General features: G+C 36.4%; 2 protein-coding genes across 2 annotated transcripts in view; one reads left to right on the forward strand and one right to left on the reverse strand.

Annotated features, from left to right (window-relative positions):
• The window catches only part of LOC106136234 (lysine-specific histone demethylase 1A), a 313,849-nt gene that overhangs the window by 144,941 nt on the left and 146,411 nt on the right, over window positions 1-22,497 (reverse strand). The window lies entirely within an intron of this gene.
• On the forward strand, window positions 15,488-20,071 carry LOC106136228 (toll-like receptor Tollo). Its single transcript, XM_013336709.2, has one exon. It carries the CDS (start codon window positions 15,724-15,726, stop codon window positions 19,558-19,560), a length of 3,837 nt encoding a protein of 1,278 aa, XP_013192163.1. The 5' UTR covers window positions 15,488-15,723; the 3' UTR covers window positions 19,561-20,071.

The raw sequence follows: 22,497 nt of genomic DNA on the forward strand, positions 1-22,497 counted from the left end.
CATACTTGCGACATACTTGAATCGATCTCCATTCATTAAAATACCCATTCATTACTTACATTATTGGTGGCATTTCTATAATGCCAAGTGTTTCCTATGGGATGTTTCGTCTAGCATCAACGTCACACTTCTGTTGTGCCCAGGTATTTATAATAACAGAAATTTGAGAGCCTTTGACGCCAATTTGTCTTGGTAAGAAGCAGTCTCAAATAATGCCTGTGGCTAAAGTTCAGCTTAATGAATCAAAGTACTTAAAGTCAATAACAAATCAAGACAAGTAACAAAATTAAAGAATAAAACATGCAACCTTCATAACACAGTAAAAACTTTACTGGAGAATTTCAAAAATTTTTCATCATGACAAATCATTCACAAAATTATACATCATAAAAATATATCGTGTGGAGTTTCGTCTACAAACAAATACCACTAGATGAAAGCAGACAACAAATTCTCACAACTCTCGTATAAGTCATGACTATAAACAAAGGATAAGATATCCTGAATTTTCTTTAACAAATACAGACAGACCGGAGTCTGCGACGATCCTGGAAACGTACGCAATAACGCTCAATTCTCAAGAAAACAACCATAATTCAAAGCTCTGCACTCCGTCGTCTTTGCTCTATTCTTCCGGGCAATTTCTATTACCATATAGACGCGCTACTTTTCAATTCTTTTCCATTAAACTTGTGCATCGGCGTGCGTTCCACAGACCGGGTACGTCTCGCCCGCTACTGAAAACACATTTATAAAATGCTTCTGTACTTGCCCGCGACCGTCCCCTGCGACTGACATTCTATTGCAAATTTCAAAGTATATTTTCAAATACGGCAAAGCGCCGCGGGTCAATGAAACTTCCATAATGGCTATCAAACTTCCGACTTATCCAAGAAACATGGCTTAACTTATTACTAACATATTTACTTTTCAACATATTTTAGGTTTACTTTTGTTTAGTGACTAATATGAAATAACGACACGTAAAATAATTTCTGAAAACATAATAAATGCCGCTGACTAAGCAAAGCAGATGTCGCATAAGCGAAAAGATTAACCGCGACCTCCCAATTTGTCATAATAATTTTCATAACCATAACACGACCAACAATAACCGGGCCTATTTGTGTTATACACAAACCAAACAAGTATTCTTCTTCAACAAAGACATCTCAATCGGTAGCCCGAATTATCTGTCATGTTTCACAAATAAATAAAAACCATTTCATATCACAATAGGAACACACTATACGAAGGTTGATTCGAAAACTGTTGAGAAAAAAATCTATTTATCAAACAAGAGATGGGTTCCGCGAGATAATTCCGTGGAGTCTATTATTACCCCTTTTCAATATCCTTCGGTTGTTCGCTATCTTGCTTCTAATATTTAGAAAAAATGTCCAGATGTAGATGTAGATTGATCACATTGTTGTTTAGCGTCAAAATGAGAATTCAAATAATTTTTACTCTTACAATTCATATTTTTTTATGCCAAGGTCTGTTTAGCTTACCTTTTCAGTCACAAACATTACTTGCTTGGTGTACATTTTTACTGCAGAAATTACTAGCGTTTTCCTATTTAAGCTTCAAATTTGAAAAATGTACCTAATGTCTTCACAAAACCTAGTTTCAAATACGGTACAATTTTCATTGAATACAAGTGCAAAATCCGTTGGAGTCCGCGATAACGTCTCATCACAGAATTAACTTATGTCCGCGGCAGATTCGCGAGTTATTCAAGCACGAATTGAGCCTCACGATCGGATCTCATGATCGAAATACGTGTACGAACGGAACGTATTAACATAAAATATTTACAGTATGACGACTCCTTTAGCCAGCGTGGAATATGAATTCGTTTGTAGAACACGATATTGCATTCATTATTGAAAGCAGGCCTAACGTGCGATATGAGCTTACTTCGCTGACTGTGTAATTCTTTTTAGTCCTTAAATAGTCCCACTTACCTTCCTCGCCTCTCTGGGATAGGCCGTTTGACCATGATCACGGATTTGGTAAGTCAGGTTTTTATGAAGCGACTCCCATCTGACCTCCGCAACCTTTTTAGTGGTTAGGTTAGGTTACCATATTTAATCATTGTAAAAACTGCAGTATCCCCTTAGTCGCAATTTACGACATACATGGAAAAGAAATGCGAGAAGTCCTCTACTATTTACAAGAACTAAACGCCACCGACTGTATAATACTTATTGACAACGATCTTTTTTTTTCTATAGGCAAGTGATCAGTCAGTGTGTTGGTCGAACGCTAATCGTCGACAACATAAGTAGGTTCGGGAGGCACGCATCATCTGCCGGTCGTCCGGCGCGATTATATTCAGCGCCTTGACATGGGTTTCGACCCAACCGTACGTAATTACAAATATGGCCTTAATATATACTAAACGCTATTGCATTCATTATTGGTAGCAGGCCTAAGGCTGACATGGTGAGCCGCACACAGCGCTGGAGCTTAAAGTTCTCGACGGTAGAGTTCGCATCGGAAAGCGCAGTATAGGTACTCATAGAACGGTCTCCAGTCAGATGATCTGGTGATGTCCGCGGTGAAACGTTGGATTCAGGTTGCTTTCAACAGAGCGAGGTGCAAATCCTTGGGGTAGGCCTATGTTCCGCAGTGGCTGATATGATGATCTCTTAACGACTCTGGGATCCTTGGTACTTGACATTTAAATTTTACTCATTAGGCAGATACAGCTGGACTACTCTCAAACGAAATGTAGATTGAATCAAGATCTTTATCGCTTTACATTACGTGGCGCTCGCTCGTTGTTTTTACCTGATGCTGATGTAAAAAGGGAGCAATTGGTTTCACATTTTATGTACTACAAGTTTTTTTACTATTTGAATTTGTAAACCAAAAAATCTTATCAGTTTTATAATTAACGTAAGTCGTATATAAATAATAAGCATGTCAATCCAATTCAAATTTGAATTTCAAGCAAAAAATAATCTCTAAATCAATAAACACTTACCTACTTGCTGCTAAGTGTAAAAAACATCATGGACTCCCGCGGCGTTCAAATAACTTCGAAAGAGATCGAACATTTAATTCTGGTTTTGTAATAAAAGACACATTGTATTAGATAAAGGATGGGTTATAATAGTGTCGCGTCATCTACATTAGTAATGCGTCCTAGCGGGGCGTCACAGTAAAACGCCCGGCGGTTACACGTATTCCGATGGCCTAAAGAAAAAATTACAAAATAAATAAATTTAAAGGAGTACAAGGCTCGGTCGCTCAAGGAAATATTTATTCAAATAAGTCGCCATCAACCCGACCGTAAAAGCACGCGGAGGGTTGAGGGGCTAGCAGTTTTATTAATATTAAACGAACGCTTCAGTTGACACAAATTGGCGATAACCAAAGCGAGAGCGACATAAAATTTTTGTTTCCCTTTACGTTTATTTGCATCTCCCGAAATAAGATTGTTACACGCTGAATGGGAGTGCTTTATCTCGCGGATCAGATGAGGCAGTAAAATCCTTCAGATAATAATGGGAAGCGGTTGTAGATTCCAGGCGAAGCACGTCCGGGGCTCTCAACAATCGGTAGGTAACTGTAAATCGATCTATGTGAGAAAACAATCGGACTTTACTGCGCCAATATTATTATCGTGCTATAAAACAATAGAGTTAAGCTGGCTGGGTCTTGGTAACCCCGCTTACAATACTTTGCTTATGGGTACTGCTTAACGTTGCCACTTCGCCAGTTAGCAGTAACTCGACATCGCTACAAAATAAAGTGAATGACAGATATGAAACTTCAAAGTAAGTAATTACTACTTCAATGAGTATGAAGTATATATGGAACATATGGCTAAAGATTCCATTTGTTTATCTAAATGAGCTCTCCGGTTGCAGAATCAATCACTGAATGTCATATGGAGAGGACCTATTGTTATATCTAAAGAGTAGTAAATTGGGAAATGAAATGGTTTGAAATTAAAGTTAGTTAATCTAATGAATTAAGTCCCTTTATACATTTTCATAATAAAATCAGGTGTTTTTCTATGTTGTAGGTATTTTTAAATGTGCTAATTTTACGACACAAAATGTGCACATTTTAACTTATGTATCTATTATGTAAAAAGAATACATAGAAAAATATTTATATTATAAATTGTTATTATAAAATGTTCTCAATTCTATCATCAAGCCAAAAAGCTAAACGTGGCCTATCAGTCTGTTCAAGACTGTTGGCTCTGTCTACCCCGCGAGGGATTATAAACACGTGTCTATACGTATGTTATTAATTATATTTTTGATATCTTAACAATTAATGTTTTATAATAACTTTTTATTTCTTTTACGGCGTGTAAGACGTTTTATTAGGTTTGTTTCTGTCTTTGAAGCACAGGTTCCAAGTTCGTACATCAGTCCAGCCATAACAAAAAAAAAACGAACATAAATATTCTCAAAATTGTTCATCGAAAACTTCTAGTTATAGTCAGAGAGAAGTCACAGCTCGAGACTGAACCTTCAACGGATAGGTACTTACTTCAGAGCTCCATTAGATTTATTGCCGAGATATGCAAAGCGGGAGTCAAACTTGGCATTTCTCACCCAATTTAGAGAAGGTCGGCAGCATCCGCGGTCCTTTCCCCGGGAACTATCCAATAAAAAGTTTGTCGTCGCTGCCGAATGGCTAATGTCTGGCAATTTGTTCGACACACTCGCGGACAGTTTTACAAACTGATGACTCTGAGCCACTGTGAAGAATGCCGACGTGAACGACGACCACAGCTCCGCTTCATAAAAGGCGACTAGAACAATGTGCCAATTAAACGGGACGACGGAACACGAATTTCGTGTTCGCAGCTCGTGGTGCTCGGCGCTTGACAGTTTTCTTCAAGGGATATAATTTCCAATTATATTTCGAGAGTGTCGTCCCACGCTAAGGAACTGACGCGAGGCTGGCGTTAATAATCTTCCAAAGTGTGAGCATTATTGTCAAAAGTGTGAGGTGCATAACCTGGGTGCATTGGAAGGCGGCGCGCGGGCGTCGCCGGACTCACGGACCCCGCTGTGCGCGGACGCGCCTCGGGTCTCCGCCATTTAATTTATCGCGAACAATCACATTACCATATCACTAATGTAATGCGGTCGCATCCGAATATGCGCCTTAAACGGTTTTTCGATTCCTTTGTTGTCCAAAATTTATGAATCCTGTAAACGCTTTCGTATCACGCCCGAAATCGTGGATTTTTGTGGAGATACTTTATGGGCGTTGTTTTACAATCGCCTTACAACATTTTCACTTGGAACGGACAATATGCTGAAATATTGGCACACACCGCACACGTACTTACATTTACAAAGCAACACAGCTAAAGAATAAAAATTTTAAACTTAAGTACTGCATTTTTAAAGTTTTATTCCGCATTTGTATCGAATAACAAATGTATGAAACTAAATTTGTACTTTCAAAAGTTTCGTCTGTTGATAACACTAACTAACGCTTTATTTTTTTCTTTTCATATGCTATATCAACCCATTGTACTTAATATCTCAATACTGAATTACACAATAAATGTACAGTTTTAAAGTAATATTTCAAACCCGGATTTATGTCGTTCATCATCAATGCAATGTTATTTTAACATTAAGTATTATTCAACTAAAGTGCGGAGACAATCAAATACAAAGCATCATACCGCAGGCGTATACTCGTACGATTCACCCTTTATTATTAAAAGTTAACCCATCAGAGTTCGTAATATTCAAATCGTGTCACACAAAAGAATCCCATCGCGGTTCGGGTTTCGAAGAATGTGTAGCATACTCGTAGGTAACACAATACGCGCCCTACGCCACTGGGAGCTAGTGAACGTAAATTGGTGAAACAAGATACTACTAAATCACCCCTGCTTCGCCTGCTTTACTTTTTTATTGCCCACAAGCCCGATAAATCCAGTATAGTCTACTTGTTTGCATCAATTTAACGAGAAACCATAGTATGTAATGGCATTTTGTAATAGGAAACATTGATAATTTTTACTAATTTATTTCATACCCATAATTTTCCATTTTATTTTACTATTCTATAAGTATCAGAACTTGTCATTGAAATTTATTTGTGTGATTTCGTTATTAAACAGCTTTAAAATGCTTTTTAATATAATGATTTGACCACTACGGTTGATATCAAAACAAAAATTGTCTCAAAAAAAATCTGTAAAAATCATATAAAAACTAAACATTATATGATGTTTATAAACGGACAAACCCTGAACATATTCTAATAGAGGGGATTTAATTTACAATACGAATCCCAGCATTGTTGCTGCCCAAAACTGGGGAACTGCTATACGGCCAATGAATAACGTAACACAAACGGAATAACACGTTTCATTGCGGCAAAAATAGGGCTTGATTGACACGTGATCCAGGAGCCTATTCAATGGTGAATGAACCATACAGATTTTTTACACAGGTATTTTTATTACCCCATTGTGGTGCAAAGATTAGCCCGCAGCAATGCGGAAAATATTTAATAGAGAGTTAATAACACAATGCCCGGATTTGGTGAGTGAATATCACATTTTTTTATTTAGATAATGTTCTTTTATTGTAGTTTTTTTAATAATAAGTATATTATTCGATTTTTTGACGATTTAAGGGTTGCTATTTAAAATATATTTTTTGGGTTTATTGATCATTTTTAGGTTCATGATCTCTCTTCCTCACCATGCTTATTGTTCATTTACTACTACTAATAAATGACGCAAACAAAAGAATGCTTTGAAAAACATAAACAGCGGCATAAGTATTTCAATTATAACAAATGAATTTGGATGTTGATATCCAAATTCATAATGCAAGCAAACGATTCAAATTATAGTAGAATGCTTGTCGTGGTAACCTTACAAGTATTAATGTTTCACTGAAACATATTTCTACATATACAATGTTGGATGAACTTGGTATTACCTATAAAAACAAATCAATTAAATCGAAAATGATACCGGAATAAGAAGAGGTAGAGTCGGTAGCGTCGAAAAACGCAAAGGCAGCAGACCACCATCATGTAAATTATTTCACTGGTCGAGCATCGTGAGTTATCGCACTCGACTGCAATAAACTCCCAGAGCCGGGGTTTTATCAGGAACGAGCATGTTGCCATATTTCATTAACCAACGGTCTGTTTGTGTTTGGGCGTAAAAATATCATATTAATCTTTGAAGTTACGGTTCGTCTTTAGAATTTTGTAGGATAATTTGTGACTCAAGTACTCGTAGTGATTCAGTACGGTACTAACGTTACAATGTATGATTTAAAAAACTACATTAAATTACTCATACCTTAAGGTAATTCCGCTCTTCAGTAATCAACAGGTAGAGGATGCAATTCTTACGAATTTTTAATGGACGATACTCGAATGTAACCACTTAGGATGCGAAAATTTAACGCGGTGTGACACAGCATAATCTGCCAATTACATCCGCGAAAACGTATGATAACCGCAGTAATAACTGCTGACAAATATTAACGAGTTTTTATTTTTATGGAATTCCATTAGTGTACCGTTTGCATTTTGCACATTAACAGACCGAATTATTTATTTTATTACTGCTGTTAATATGATGATGGCAACAGCAATTTTCTGCCGATATTTTAAATGTACTCTTTTGAGATTTTGATTTTCATACGCATTCGGTTGTATTATCTATAATCGGATATGATAATTATGGTAATAGCATATTATCTACTACTAAAATATAGTTTTATATCATGATTATGAATCTTATACCTAAACTTCAGTTACTAGCCATTCAAGTGCCAGTTACATTGTTAAATAACATTTACAGATAAATTTAATTTGACTTACTTACATTAAACTTTGATTTGTATTTATTACTGTTATTTACATTTAAAACTTGCAACAAAAATACTTATTAATATAATATATCACGTATGTATAACATTTGTTTTTAACTCGAACCTTTTCATATTATATCGGATTTGTCCTGATCTAAATATGTCCAATCCATCGAACATTAATTTGTCCATCCTAGACACTTACAACCTTACACATCGAAATTAAATCTCGGCAACCCGTTTAAAACAATACCAAACAAGAAGCCAATGCGGTGTCGTCATACGTCACCGGGAAGAATTTAATCAGGCAGTGAGCTTCGGTTGGTATGCCGATTATATCTAGGGTCTGTTATTGGCAACGAGCCGAACAAATTGGGAAGGTGGCAACGAGCCGAACAAATTGGGAAGGTGGCAACAAAGGTTACAATTGAAATTTCCAAGATGCCTACATTTTTCTTAGTGACATCACGTAATTCGCTGCAGGAGACTCCACGCACCCCTCACGACACAAAAACAGTTTCGTCGGCGAGTCTCTTTCATAATTGTATCATAACAAATGTTGCACATTGCTGGGTTCAGACGTGACTAACAATTCAGGGAAATTATGCACGCGATTTGTTATAAACTGTGTCATAACTTTGCCGGATTAGTTGCTTGGTAATATAAAGGCATAAGCAAGAAACTTAATAACAAATTTTCTTTTTCTTACTTGATCGGACGGCTACAATATACTTAGTCATTCATTCATATAATCATGTCTATATTCCTTGCAGGATAGACAGAGCCAGAAGTCTTGAAAGATTGATAGGTCACGTTCAGCCATTAGGCTTAATGATAGAATTAAGATTCAAATAGTGAAGGGTTTATAGCCTAAAAGTTAAATCCCAAGTTAATTAGCCTATCCCTTAGTCGAAATCGAAAGAGACCTATAATTTTTTTATTAGTTAATATTGGTGCTGGGAACCACACGGCGCTTAGTAATTTGTCCTAATTATTTTTTGCAACATCATCATTACAATACTGATATTTTGAAAATAAATTAATACGGGCGATTAGAATTGATAATGCAATGCTGGAATTTGTCAAAAAAATTTTGAAGGGAAACATATCACGTCCTGATAACAATTGTATATCGGTTTATCAATGAGTCAGTGAGTAATTCATCATCGTTAGTCAGCATCCACGGCTACGGACGATCGAATGTAGACAATATTGAATAAGCAACTTGTTATAGAAATAAGGCGAAACAAATTTGCTAAATCACTTTCGAGCGGTCATTCTATTTATAACAAGTATGAGAATCGAACTCAATTGATGTTAAAGTTGATGTATGTAAACGATAATGGAAACATGAAGGTTGTTTATAAGGACTACAGTACAATATATTACACTTAAATGAAATAAAATGAAATAGAAAATTCACTTACTACAAATTTACTTTTTCTTTTATGAAATGAGTATTAGTATTAATTTATAAGATCACTTGAACTCGTTTCACGATTTAGCAGTCTTAAAAAACTTGCTTGATATCACCATTGGGAATTAGGAATGCTAGTTAGACTACTTGTTAGGGCTGTTGTCCGTTTTTCGCGTTCTTTAACAGACAGACATACATCAAAATGAAATGGCATTATGATATAATACGCAAGTTCACCAGAACCAAAAAAAAACGTATGGTTATACTTGCTATTACCTATTGTGTTGAAAATAATTTGTTGGGAATCTTATTGTTAAAATAGTAACTAGTTGACAGATAACTGTACTGTCACAAAATACGTATAAGAGTTTCATTGTTGTGTCTGTCTGTCAACGCATCATACCTTTTTTAGCGAGCAACATTACAGTAAAATGACACTTACAAGATGCATACTTAAACTACACTAAACTTTATGCTAATAAGTAAGCAAGTACAGTAATGCTAAGGTTAAAATAAATTCCATGGGCGAAGTACGCAATGGAATCTAAAGTAAAACAAGTGTATCCTCATATGGGATGTCAATACTTGGACGCGGTGACTTCATAAATATGCATTACAAGAATACGAACCGGCTTCCATAAAACGAAAATCGTCAAGTTTCTAGTTGAAATTACTAAATATAATGCACGTATTACAAAGTAAATTTAATACAGATACTATCGCCACGTCGTCGGCACGTAATCGTGGCATCGCTATATTTGCAACATTTAATTGAAGAATTTCTTTGCAAAATCTGGATTACTACGGGAACTACAAATTAGCTCTCTGTTTATTTACACCGTTTCTACACGATTGGTATACCATTTAAGTCGTAAATTTCCCATTATCCTGTCAAAAATAAACGTACGCAAACAAAATCATGTGACGAATTACAATAAAAATATATACGGCAACAGCGATCAAGAAATAAAACTTGGGGATGACAAAGATGAATGAATACCACAAAACACGTATCGCACTTCACGCGAAGTGTCAATATATCACGCCAACAGTAAACTTGAAGATGTGGGCAGAAGTAGCGAACAGTGATCGCAATTAGCAGATGCTCCATTTATTGGCCAGCCGACAACCGAGCAGGCGGGGGGCGCAGATGTCAGGGCGATTGTTTGCAAATAACAAAGTGAAGGCAGGGTTCCGCAACAGTTTCTAATTGTGCCACGACAATGCGTAATCTAACCGGCCCCATTCGATGGCACGTCGCATGTCCCCGGGTTAGAATAAGGAAAATTGTAGAGTAGTCATTTCTTTCAAATTTTAAGAGATATTGCTGACTTAAACAAAGGAAGAAACTTCTTTTAACGAGATTAAGAATTTATTATTGCATCGAGCTTTTTTCTGAAACGGTATGCAATAATTAAACATTTCTACATCTTAATAGTCATCTCAAAGAAGTTATTTCATCATATCGACATGACGTTCAGATGATAATAGTATCTGATGAATAAATTTACACCAGCCTTTGCTAAATGGCTTAACAACTTGAGAGATTAAAATGGGGTATTAAAGTGGATATAATATGGTCTAGCTGAATGCTTCACGCCCATTTTTGAGTAATTATCTTAATACTTTTTAATCATCATAAATACATATAATCACGTCTATATCCCTTGCGGGGTAGACAGAGCCAGTAGCCTTGAAATACTTATAGGCCACGTCAGCTGTTTGGCTTAGTGATAGAATTGAGATTCAAATAGGGACATGTTTGCTTGCCCATCGCCTAATTGAAGAATCCTTATGAAAAGAAAAAAGTTTATAAGCTTAAACCTTAGTCACATTTTACGACATCCATGGGAAAGAGATGGAGTGGTCCTATTCTTTTTTCGATTGGTGCCGGAAACCACACGGCATAGGCATTTAATCATCATAGGCGACTCTATTCGTTCCACGTTTGACACCCAGTGTGCCCTGAATCGCCAGGTGCCGCAGTGAACAAACAATCCCGAGTTACCTCTCGCGCGCCAAATTGCCCGTGTCGTGATCAGACGCACTACTAAGGTATCTGCTCACGTGTGAAATCTCTTGAATTTACACGCTACAATTTAACCCCACGAGGGTAACCTGCTTACATAACGCTTCAATGTTTAGAGCGCGCATTAAATTTTATTCTACAATTCCAAATAGGATTACGAACGTGTCGTTGCACAAATCTCCCCACAGCTAATGACAAACTAGCTACTCGTACATTGACGAAATTGTTGTACTACTTACGCCTATGTTTTTGTTGTCTACATATGATATTGCGGGCAAATTGAAATCGTTGATTACCTGAAACAAAAACAGACAATATTAATGTCGACAGCGATTACAAGTTATGATATTAATTTATTACACTTCCATGTAACCCTATTTCTACGTCGGTCATTTCCGTTTTCGTGAACGCAGAGGTCTCGCCCGCCGGACAGGACGTTAATTAGAAAATTATGTGGGAAATTATTAATAGGTCCGCCGTGTACCCGATTAGATAACAAACTAGTCCATTAGTCGACAAGGATAAACCTTCAGGGGTCGGATAGTTAAGGGTTATGGACATTGTGAGAGTTATTTTAAGGTTTATATTGGTTTCGGTGAGTCTAATTGAAAAGGACCTTGCAGCATTAGTGCGGAGATAAAGTAGTAGCGAACAATACGTCGCACATCGGTCCGGGGGCGAGTGACGCGTGGTTGAGGAATGATCAGCCGAGTGGAAATGACGACTTAATGGATTATATGTGTCCGCCGACACCGAGATAAGTGTCGCGCCGGTATCGGGCCTGTCGCCGGAGATTAGGCAACTAAATTACAAAAATTAATATTATAATGGAAACCAACGGAACAGTTTCACACAATGATGCGCCCGCCCGATAAAACGCATTAAAATCGATCTTACGCACGCCACTCCAGATGATGTTGGACATTTATTATTTTCGTAAAATGATTACCTTATTTGTGTTTGATTAATGTACGCTAATTTTCAACCTCCTGCTTTTGTATGCCGTGAAGTGATTTCGAACGTGTCATGTGGAAAATTGCTACAAGCAACAGACGTGCTGTTATTTTTCTTTTTAATTTGGTGATTCACTCAAAACGGATGAGACGAGAATTTTTGTTTCATATCAGATAAAATTCAAAGAATTTACTCGCCAAGCCACTGTGAGTGAATCTAAAACACATTCTACATCGTTTTAAATTAGTTAAGATGTATTGAACTAAAACCTCTAAGGTTTAAATTACAGTACGGTACTTTTAAAAAAGGCGCTATCAATGACACATGCATTCACATACTTGTGCCAAACAATAACGTTCCTGTTTCATTTGTATCTGTGTTTCGTGAATCACAAAGGCAAGTGACCCACATCACACACATGTAGCCACGCAAACACCCTGCAGTTGCGTGTCTAAGCGAGCTCAGTAAATTGAATACCAACATATTGTTATAACGGCAATCGAATAGCCTCAAAATATGTATTAAATAGCGCCACAATAAGCAACAATTTACCGGCAATCTATTCTTTTATGGGGCAGGATAAGAAACGCCTTGCCACTCGCGACAAAAAGTCGAAGGAGAGATCACCCGCTGGCCTTTTGTCCGGGATGTTTCTGGACAAACGAGCCCGTGGGAGCCGGTGTGAAATATTGAGCTAGTGTCATAGCGGGATGGACGCGATTCCCATTACAAAGCCATTTGCGCTGTTTACATAAAGGAGGAGGGACGCGAATGCTATGGACCCTAGTTGTGCGATTGCAAATTTTCCGCTTCTCGCGTGTCAAAGGAGATAATTTATTGCAATTGAGATACAGCAGGCGCCTCGGGACCGGGCCCAACACCTCGCATAAATAGTTGCACGACGGACGCCGGGACGCGGGCCGCCCTATCATCTCGACACCAAACAAAATTATGATCGCGAATATTTTCTACATTAGAAAGTGCTGCTAGAGCGTACAATGAGGCGTACAAAATAAATACATATAAATTTTAACCAATTTATGATATGCACAATAAATTTTATCATATAACCTATTAATAACATGAATTCACAAGTTATTCTTCAAATTTATAAATAAATACTCATAAAATACATATATAAGAAACAATATATTTATTAAGAATTGAATTCTTTCAATTCAATCACCTCCTAAACAGTTATAAACAATAGCGTGTTATCTTAATGTTTTTTAATCTTAAATCTATATGCAACCGCTAACGGAAAACTTATTTCAAACAAGGTAACATTCCGCCGTGTGGTTCCCGGCACTATTTCAAAAAAGAATAGGACCACTCCATCTCTTTCCCATGGATGTCGTAAAAGGCGACTAAGGGATAGGCTTATAAACTTAGGATTCCTCTTTTAGGCGATGGGCTAGCAACCTGTCACTATTTGAATCTCGGTTCTATCATTAAGCCAAATAGCTGAACGTGGCCATTCAGTCTTTTCAAGACTGTTGGCTCTGTCTACCCCGCAAGGGATATAGATGTGATCATATGTATGTATGTATGTAACATTCCGCAGGTGAGGTGAGGTAATTTACGAAATAGAATTTCGGTTTGAGCACGTACTCTAGTTTTTTGCACAATAGCAGGTGCGAAACATGAAATCCTAAGGGAGCACGCCCAATTGTTTAGTACTGGACACAAAAGGCGCAGATGTAAAGCTCCTAAGATGTTCTGTGAACCGTGTAATATATCAAATGTTTCAATATTACTCGTATTTTGAAATCGATGCGCATTTAAAGTGGGCCAAGTTCAAATATTTATTATTTAAAGTGACTCAATGTTAGGTATCAATGTAATTTTTTAAATTATTTTGTTGCAAGCGGGTATTATTTTAATGGTTCTCATTATTTTTATTTTTTTTATTACAAGTAAATTAAATAATTATGTCCTGCAAATTTATACAAAAATTTTACTCGTAATTGCCTTAAAACATCCTTTCTATTAGTACTATTATAGTTCTGTGGCAGCTATTACCGAGCAAATTAACTTCTTTCTCGGGTTTATTTTGTCGGAATACAATGACTACAAAGTACTATGGAGAATTAGACTAAGACAGCTATTAACATACCTGTACAATCTGACGTATAATCAAACATCAAACACAATTTATTAAATCAAACGGTTTTCGGGTCAAATTGGCAGCTGCACCAAATGCATAATACGTAAACGTTTAATTTGATGAGAGGTTTCATTGGATATTAGGGACTTATACGAAAATCGTTTAACTTAAATGGTGGTTGTAGATTCCCGGGTGTAATTTAGTGAATAAATAGTTTCAAAACGGGAGTTTTGCGTGTCTAACGCGAGAATTTTTTATTCCCAACGCATTTTTGTGGTATCCAAAACATTTTGGAAAATAAATTAACATTTATTTGAGCCTGAGATATAGAACCAATTTAAAAGTAATTATATTTAGTTGTAAGTTTAAAGAATCAGTGAAAATTTAATATGTATCTTTTTATAAAATAAGATTTCAAAATAGTGCCTCGTTTTACCGTCATAATTTCAAAAACTATTTCAACCAAAATTAATAACAAGAAATATTCTGCGTGATTTGTTCCTATAATTTTTTTTTTATTTATCCGTTAGGTGCAAATTTAAAATCATTATGAATTTTCTTACGCACAGTTTAATCTTACAGTTGAAAAGAAAGTCTTAAAGTATTTAATGATGTCAACGTTTGTATAGAAAGTTATGTGAAGATAATGAACCAAAGTCTCACTGCAATAAATTCCATCCATTTCATTAACTATAGTGAGTAAACAAAATGTCAACAATCGTCAAATGTCTGCAATTGAATTCTATCAACGGCAGTGTTAACGAGCAGCGCGACTACGGCAATGCGCCAGCGCACTACCTGGCCAGCTGCCTCGATCCCCCACTAGGCTCTTCTCTTCTTACCCCTCAACTATCCTGCTATCTCTCTCATGCACATGTCAAACTAAAGCCTGTCTGAGCACCACAAAAAGCGGTTTCGCTCACTAGAATTGACTACCATCGGCTTTAGTGTGCGTGTGCTGTATTTTTCTGACGAGCTTTACCACCACTCGAATAAAGTGGAACTTTGGGCATTTTGCGAGGCGCTTACCACGTTTTAAACTCGGGCGTGAATTTACCTGTTGGAACGCGTGAACCGGCGCGGCCTTGTGCGCGAGCGCAGCGCAGGTTTGAATTGGAGTCAGTTCCACCCCAGACCTTAAAGCGGACGCGCGCGTAGCGTTCTCCACGGCCGACTTGTGGTGAACGCACGATCCTGTCCAATTAGTGTTCTCGCGAGAAAACGGGTTAAGTGGCCGATTGGACTAGTGAAGTACTCCGTTTTGCGGCGGCATCATACAAACTAATGCGGGCCGCTGAGACCATGTTGACGTGCTTTTTTAGTGCAAGTTGATGGAAAATAAAACTATGTAAAAAGTGAAGTTAGTGAAACCAAAACAATGTGTCCGGCGTGGTTAACTAGTGCCTTGGTTGTGCTAAGCGCTGCACTATCAGCGCTTAGCGCCTCGCTGTCAGCGACCACAGGGGCGCGATACCAGGCTCCCGACGAGTGCCGGTGGACGACCGATGATAGCGACGCGGGAGTCGCTTTGCAGTGTAGACTGAGGACTATTAACAGTGAACTGGAAAATACAAACTTTAGTGCAATACAACCACATCTTACCGTGAGATTGCGACTCGAGTGCAGTGACGCGCTTTTCTTTCAAAGCTCGCTTGCTCCCGGCAGCTTCCGTCAGTTAATTGAGCTGCGGGAACTCACCATTGAATACTGCAAAATTGGAAATCTCTCCGACGGTGCTTTCACGGGTTTACGAGAATTGAGAAATTTAACGATACGAACGCATAATACAGATTGGTCTAGTATGTCACTTGAAATAACATCGACGGCATTCTCTAGAGATGTGCAAAATTTAGAACGATTAGATCTTAGTGAAAATAACATGTTTTTATTTCCGGAAGGTGCACTGTGTTCATTGAGAAATTTGGAATATTTGAATATGACAGGAAATAGAATGAGAGATATAAGTCATTTTCAATTTTCTACTGCGCATCGACACCCGTCTGAGAAATGCGGAGACAATTTGCTTGTTTTAGACTTGTCTCGAAATATTATCGATACTTTGCCACCAAATTTACTGTCAGGATTGAGAAGATTACAAAAACTATATCTTCAGGGAAATGGTTTGAATTCGATAGCAGATAGAGCACTTGAAGGTCTCATATCTTTAACAACTGTAAGATTTTCTGACAATCAACTAACAAGTCTGCCTCCAGAATTATTTAGTGACACAAAAGAGTTAAAAGAAATATATTTGAACAACAATACAATTACTGTCTTGGCGCCAGGATTATTCAGTGATTTAGTCCAACTTTTAGTTTTGGACTTATCATGGAATGAATTAACTTCAGACTGGATAAATACTTCAACGTTTTCCGGATTGAAAAGACTTGTATATTTAGATTTTTCCCATAACAGAGTTTCAAAATTGGAAATAGCCTTATTTAGAGATTTGCATAACCTTCAAGTACTTAAAATGCAAGAAAATTTCATTGAACACATACCCGAAAATGTTTTTAGTACTTTGAGCAATTTGCATACATTAATTTTATCTAATAATAGGCTTACAACAATAGAAAGTTATGCATTTACAGGATTGCAAGTTTTGACTGTGCTATCTATAGATAGCAATAGAATTTCGAAAATTAATTCACAAGCACTGAGGAATTGCTCATCTTTACAAGATCTGCATTTGAATGGAAACAGATTAGATGAAGTACCTTTAGCCCTGAAAGAAATACCGCAGTTGAAAACTCTCGATTTGGGTGAAAATTTAATAGTGAGCATAGAAAATGCTTCATTCACTGCAATGCATCAAATGTACGGATTGAGATTAACTGAAAACAATATTGGCAACATTAGCAAAGGTGTATTTGATAAAATGACATCCCTAAAAATTTTAAATTTATCAAGGAATAAGATTCACAAAATCGAAGCTGGTGCATTTGATAATAACATAAACTTGCAAGCAATAAGATTGGATGGAAATTATTTATCTGATATTGGAGGCTTATTTGCTAAATTACCTAATCTAGTGTGGCTGAACATTTCTGATAATCGACTCGGCTGGTTCGACTATGCTATGATCCCAACTGGATTGCAGTGGCTGGATATTCATGCTAATAGGATAGCGGAACTTGGAAACTATTTTGAAATAGAATCACAATTATCTCTTAGTACGTTTGATGCCAGTTCTAACAAGTTGACAGAAATTACAGGTAGTGCCATTCCTAACTCTGTGGAAATGTTATATCTGAATGACAATTTGATATCTAAAGTGCAATCATACACGTTCTTCAAAAAACCTAATTTAACACGAGTCGATTTATATGGAAACAAAATTACGAATTTAGACCCTAATTCATTACGAATATCAGCTGTGCCTCAAGATAAATCAGTACCTGAGTTTTTCATTGGTGGAAACCCATTAGAATGTGATTGCACAATGGAGTGGTTGCAAAAAATAAATACTGGAAACAGAGCCAGAACTCAGCCGAAGTTAATGGATTTGGACAGCATAAACTGCAAATTACTTTACAATCGTGGCAATGCATACGTGCCCTTGGTAGAAGCTGCACCCCATCAGTTTTTGTGTAAATATGAATTTCACTGCTTTGCATTATGCCACTGCTGTGACTTTGATGCTTGCGATTGTGAAATGACTTGTCCAAATAATTGCACGTGTTACCACGATCAATCATGGTCAGCCAATGTTGTGGAGTGTTCAAGTGCCGGCTATGTGAACGCGCTACCCGAAAGAATACCGATGGAGGCCACGCAACTGTACCTTGATGGTAATGACATTAAAATGCTCCCAAGTCACGCATTTATTGGAAGAAAAAGGCTGAAGATACTCTATCTAAATGCCTCAAATATTGAAACCATTCACAACAGAACATTTAACGGATTAAAAGAATTAGAAATACTACATTTAGACTACAATAACTTGATTCAAATAGAAGGACAAGAATTTGGTGGATTAGATAATTTGCGCGAGTTGTACATAAACAACAATAGAATAAAGCATATTGGAAAAGAAATGTTTGATCATATGGCACGTCTGAAAATACTTCATCTGCATCAGAACAGACTCATTACACTTCCAGTTTGGCAGATTAACGCTGCTATAACAGAAATAACTCTATCATTTAACCCGTGGTCATGTGATTGTGAATATACAGAAATGTTCCGAGAATGGACAAAAAGAGTGAGTTCTATAACAGATCTATCAAACATCAAATGCATTTATTCTAAATACAATAATACAGAATTGATGCCATACAGTGACAGTTTATTTAGTGATCCGGATTCTGGGTTCAATATTGTCAACGAAAACGGATCTATTTGCACTGGTTTGCCAAGTATAAACAACAGTATAAATGGAAATTTGACAGCAACAAAAACTATAATCACAAATGAAGCAGTACAAGATTATATGCTGTTAATCATAAGCCTTGGTTTATTATTGGTGGTATTATTTGTAAGCACAATAGTTTTCGTGTTCAGACAAGAAATGAGAGTGTGGTTTCATTCAAAATACGGAGTGAGATTATTTTATAGATCAAGTGACATAGACCGAGAAAGTAGAGAAAAAATGTTTGATGCGTTTGTAAGCTATAGTTCTAAAGATGAAGCGTGGGTTGCCGAGGAACTCGTACCAATGTTAGAGCGCGGTGACCCCTCCTACAAATTATGCTTACATTACCGCGATATACCCATGGGCAGCTATGCCGCAGAGAATATTATGCAAGCCGTTGAAACTTCGCGTCGTACCATAATGGTTTTGAGTGAGAACTTTATAAAATCTGAATGGTGCCGTTATGACTTTAAATCGGCTCATCATCAAGTACTAAGAGACAGACGAAGAAGACTGATAGTTATTTTGTTAGGTGATGTGCCTCAAAAAGATCTCGACCAGGATATAAAACTTTATTTAAAGACAAATACTTATCTTCATACAAGTGATAAATTGTTCTGGGAGAAGTTAAGATTCGCCTTACCAGATGTGCCAAGTGGTGCGAGGATTCGTGATGTGCCAAGTCCCGTTGTTAATGCCAGTGTGGCTATGCACAGGCATCATCATGCAAGAAACCATCTGGGTGCGCTGCCTCCTCCTCCGGTGCATGGCGCTCACCCAGTTCTCCCTCCCCACCCCTCTCATACACCACATCAAGTGCCGCCCCGTGCGTCACCCCGTACCATGTCCGTCCACGTATGAAACTATTAGTGTTGTGAAATGTGACTAATGTATAGTGAGAAAACCTGCGTAACAGTGAAAGTGACTTCAGGATATAATTGTGATGGCTAGTCTGTTAACGTATGTATTGTAAATAATCAATTTAATATCAGCTGTAATTGTATATATGCTTAGTTAATTAGGACTTTTTCCATTTTAAAATACCCTGTATAAACATATTTTACCATACTGACATTGTCTGATGTTGATCTGTCATTGTAAAAGAATGTTGTAATTGCAGAAAAATAGTTGATTGACCGATTACACTAGAATATAATGTTGTATTAGGCCTATTTGGGCTGTGTTTGATGGGCAAGACTTGCCAATTACTATTGAAGTGACTTAATAAGGCATAACTGCCGCTATCTGTGATAAAATTAGAATTAAACTAGTATAATTTAGTATTTGATTCGTGTAAATATTTTGTAACTTACAATTAGTCATACTTGAAAGAAATATTTATTGTAAAGCTTCTCGAAAATTGACTCTGTCAAAAAAGTGATATACGAGAAATAAAATATCAAATGACTTCACATCTTTTCTTTATTAACAACCTACTCATATATTTATTTTCGAAAAGACCAGTACAGAACACAGTAATTTGAGAACTAAAAGCATATAAGTACATACTCATAATATATTCACAGATGGTTTGTACAAAGGTATCTACGACATACTATAAATCATAACCAAATACAATCGAAGGTATAGACATTGATACATTGTTTATAATATGTTGATACGAGTATTTCTACTTTGATAGAAATTGGACACACAATACTAGTCAGTCAACTTTAATTGTAGGGACAATATTAGTTGAAAAAGAATGTAGAGCTACATTGTGAGCTTACACTAAACTTTATTTTTAACATGTTCATGATAATTAACTTACAAACATGAAGTGGAATCGATTGCTTTTAGAATATCTCCTAATTTCGAAAGTGTGGGAGATAATTGACCTCACTTTTGTATTATTTACACCATCCCTAGAAACATTTTAATGAGTATTTTTACTTAACAAAGACAATTATTGGTTTTTATATCGTCTAAAGTAAATATTCACCAATACTTTCTTAGTACATTAAAATTTTCAGTACAATATATTTAACTTCCACAAATAATACAATAAAAATAAAATACTATTGTGATGATGATAGATAAAGTTTAACCCGGGGTAACTCTTTTATTGTGAAAGTAACACTAATCTAGTAAGATATGTTATCTTCTTGATTGCATTATGGTAAAAAAAATCTGACTGAACATGTGTACTTCTAGGAATTCCTTCGTAGTATATACTAGACCTATTAATAATTTAATGATATTTTTGGACATGACATATGAAGCTAAAGCTACCTACCTGTACTGTCTAGTGTCATTTAAAATCCCATTGGAGAAAAAACAGTTCAGTCCTTACGATACTTACTGCATTATGGCGATCAAATTTAACATCCTGGACGATTACAGCACCAGATAACAATTTAACTGGTATTCGCCGACGGCTACGGCTTGTTGTCTTGATTTCATAGGCCATGTTATGAACAACAATTGAATTATAATGGTGAAAACCTTGAAACGTATACTTGGAAACAGGATTCTATTGAAATACTTAGGACTTGTTGCTGCTTAAACATTACGTGGAACTAATATAGCTCTATTCAATTATCTGATTAACAACAGTTAGAAAAGTTCGTTTTGCTAGTCACATACCACACGATTAGGAGATTAAATTATACATTTAAATACTAACTTCATCTAAAATATATCACCTATCATCAATGGACGACAGGATAATTTATGATAAATTTAACTTTGTTCCTATAATTATTAACTTTATTCTTTTGCTGCCATATAAATACGAAAAAAATCGTCATATTTTATAATCTAAATTTCAATGGTAATGGGCACAATTTCAAAATTAAATCTACTTGAAACGCTTATAGTCTTTTTTGTGAAATAATTTATTTGTTAACTATTAAGTTGTATAAAATGAATGAATCGTCTCATAACTCTAACAATTAGTTATTTATCTGCCACTTTGTATACGTTGAATTCTGTTATATCTCGATTAAAAGTAAAACATCAGATTTTTTTCTAAGGCCTTATATAAAAGAGACTTTCCTACTAAGTCTGTTTAACAATCGTTTGATTACTTGAGAATAAGTTAAGGTATAAAATTTATCATGTAATGAAATAAATATAATGTGCCGCAAACTATATTAATTCTTTTTTTTAAATTTCGAATTCGTGCCCTGCAAATTGCTCATGAATCCTAAGGACCAAAAATGAGTTTTACAACAATAATAGAATTAGATTCCGTCACGTTATATATTTTTCCATTTCTTTTTAAAGTACCAACAAGACCTCCTCATGATTATTTTTATAGCAAACAATATAAGCGTTGCGAGATTACAATGCTCAAAAAAACTAATCAAAACTGCGAAGTGCTCTACCCGCGGCTAGGAGCAAATAGTTATGGCATTCCAAGTTTTTCACAGGCAGGATCAGCGGCGGCCGGCCATCGACCGGGAACCTTCAATCTGAGGTAACGAGATCCAACCCGCAGCTCTAACTAGGTGTGAAACAACTGCAAGAATGAACAAAAGGGATAACGCGGTTTATGCACTGAGAATCCTTTTATGGTTCGCACGATGTTCGTTTGTATGGACGCCGCTTCTTTATCATGAAAATGCCTTATATGTTACGGTACATTTAATCGCTAATAAAATTTAACTATAGCCTCACTTCATTACCTTTAGGATATGTTCTCGGAACGATATCCTGATTAATGTCTCACCGAGGCTGTATTTTAAAGTAGTTAAGGTTAAATGTTAAAGAGACATTTTATTGGCTAAATAGAGATGTTTACGATTACTCAATTAGCTTAATGTGGTTTCTCCTCGTTAATTTATCCTTTCCGTT

This window comes from Amyelois transitella, chromosome 8 (assembly GCF_032362555.1).
Source record: "Amyelois transitella isolate CPQ chromosome 8, ilAmyTran1.1, whole genome shotgun sequence".
NCBI classification, from domain to species: Eukaryota; Metazoa; Arthropoda; class Insecta; order Lepidoptera; family Pyralidae; genus Amyelois; species Amyelois transitella.

Coding starts and splice junctions, on each gene's coding strand:
- LOC106136228 (XM_013336709.2), top strand. CDS start 15,724: ATGTGTCCGGCGTGGTTAACTAGTGCCTTGGTTGTGCTAAGCGCTGCA.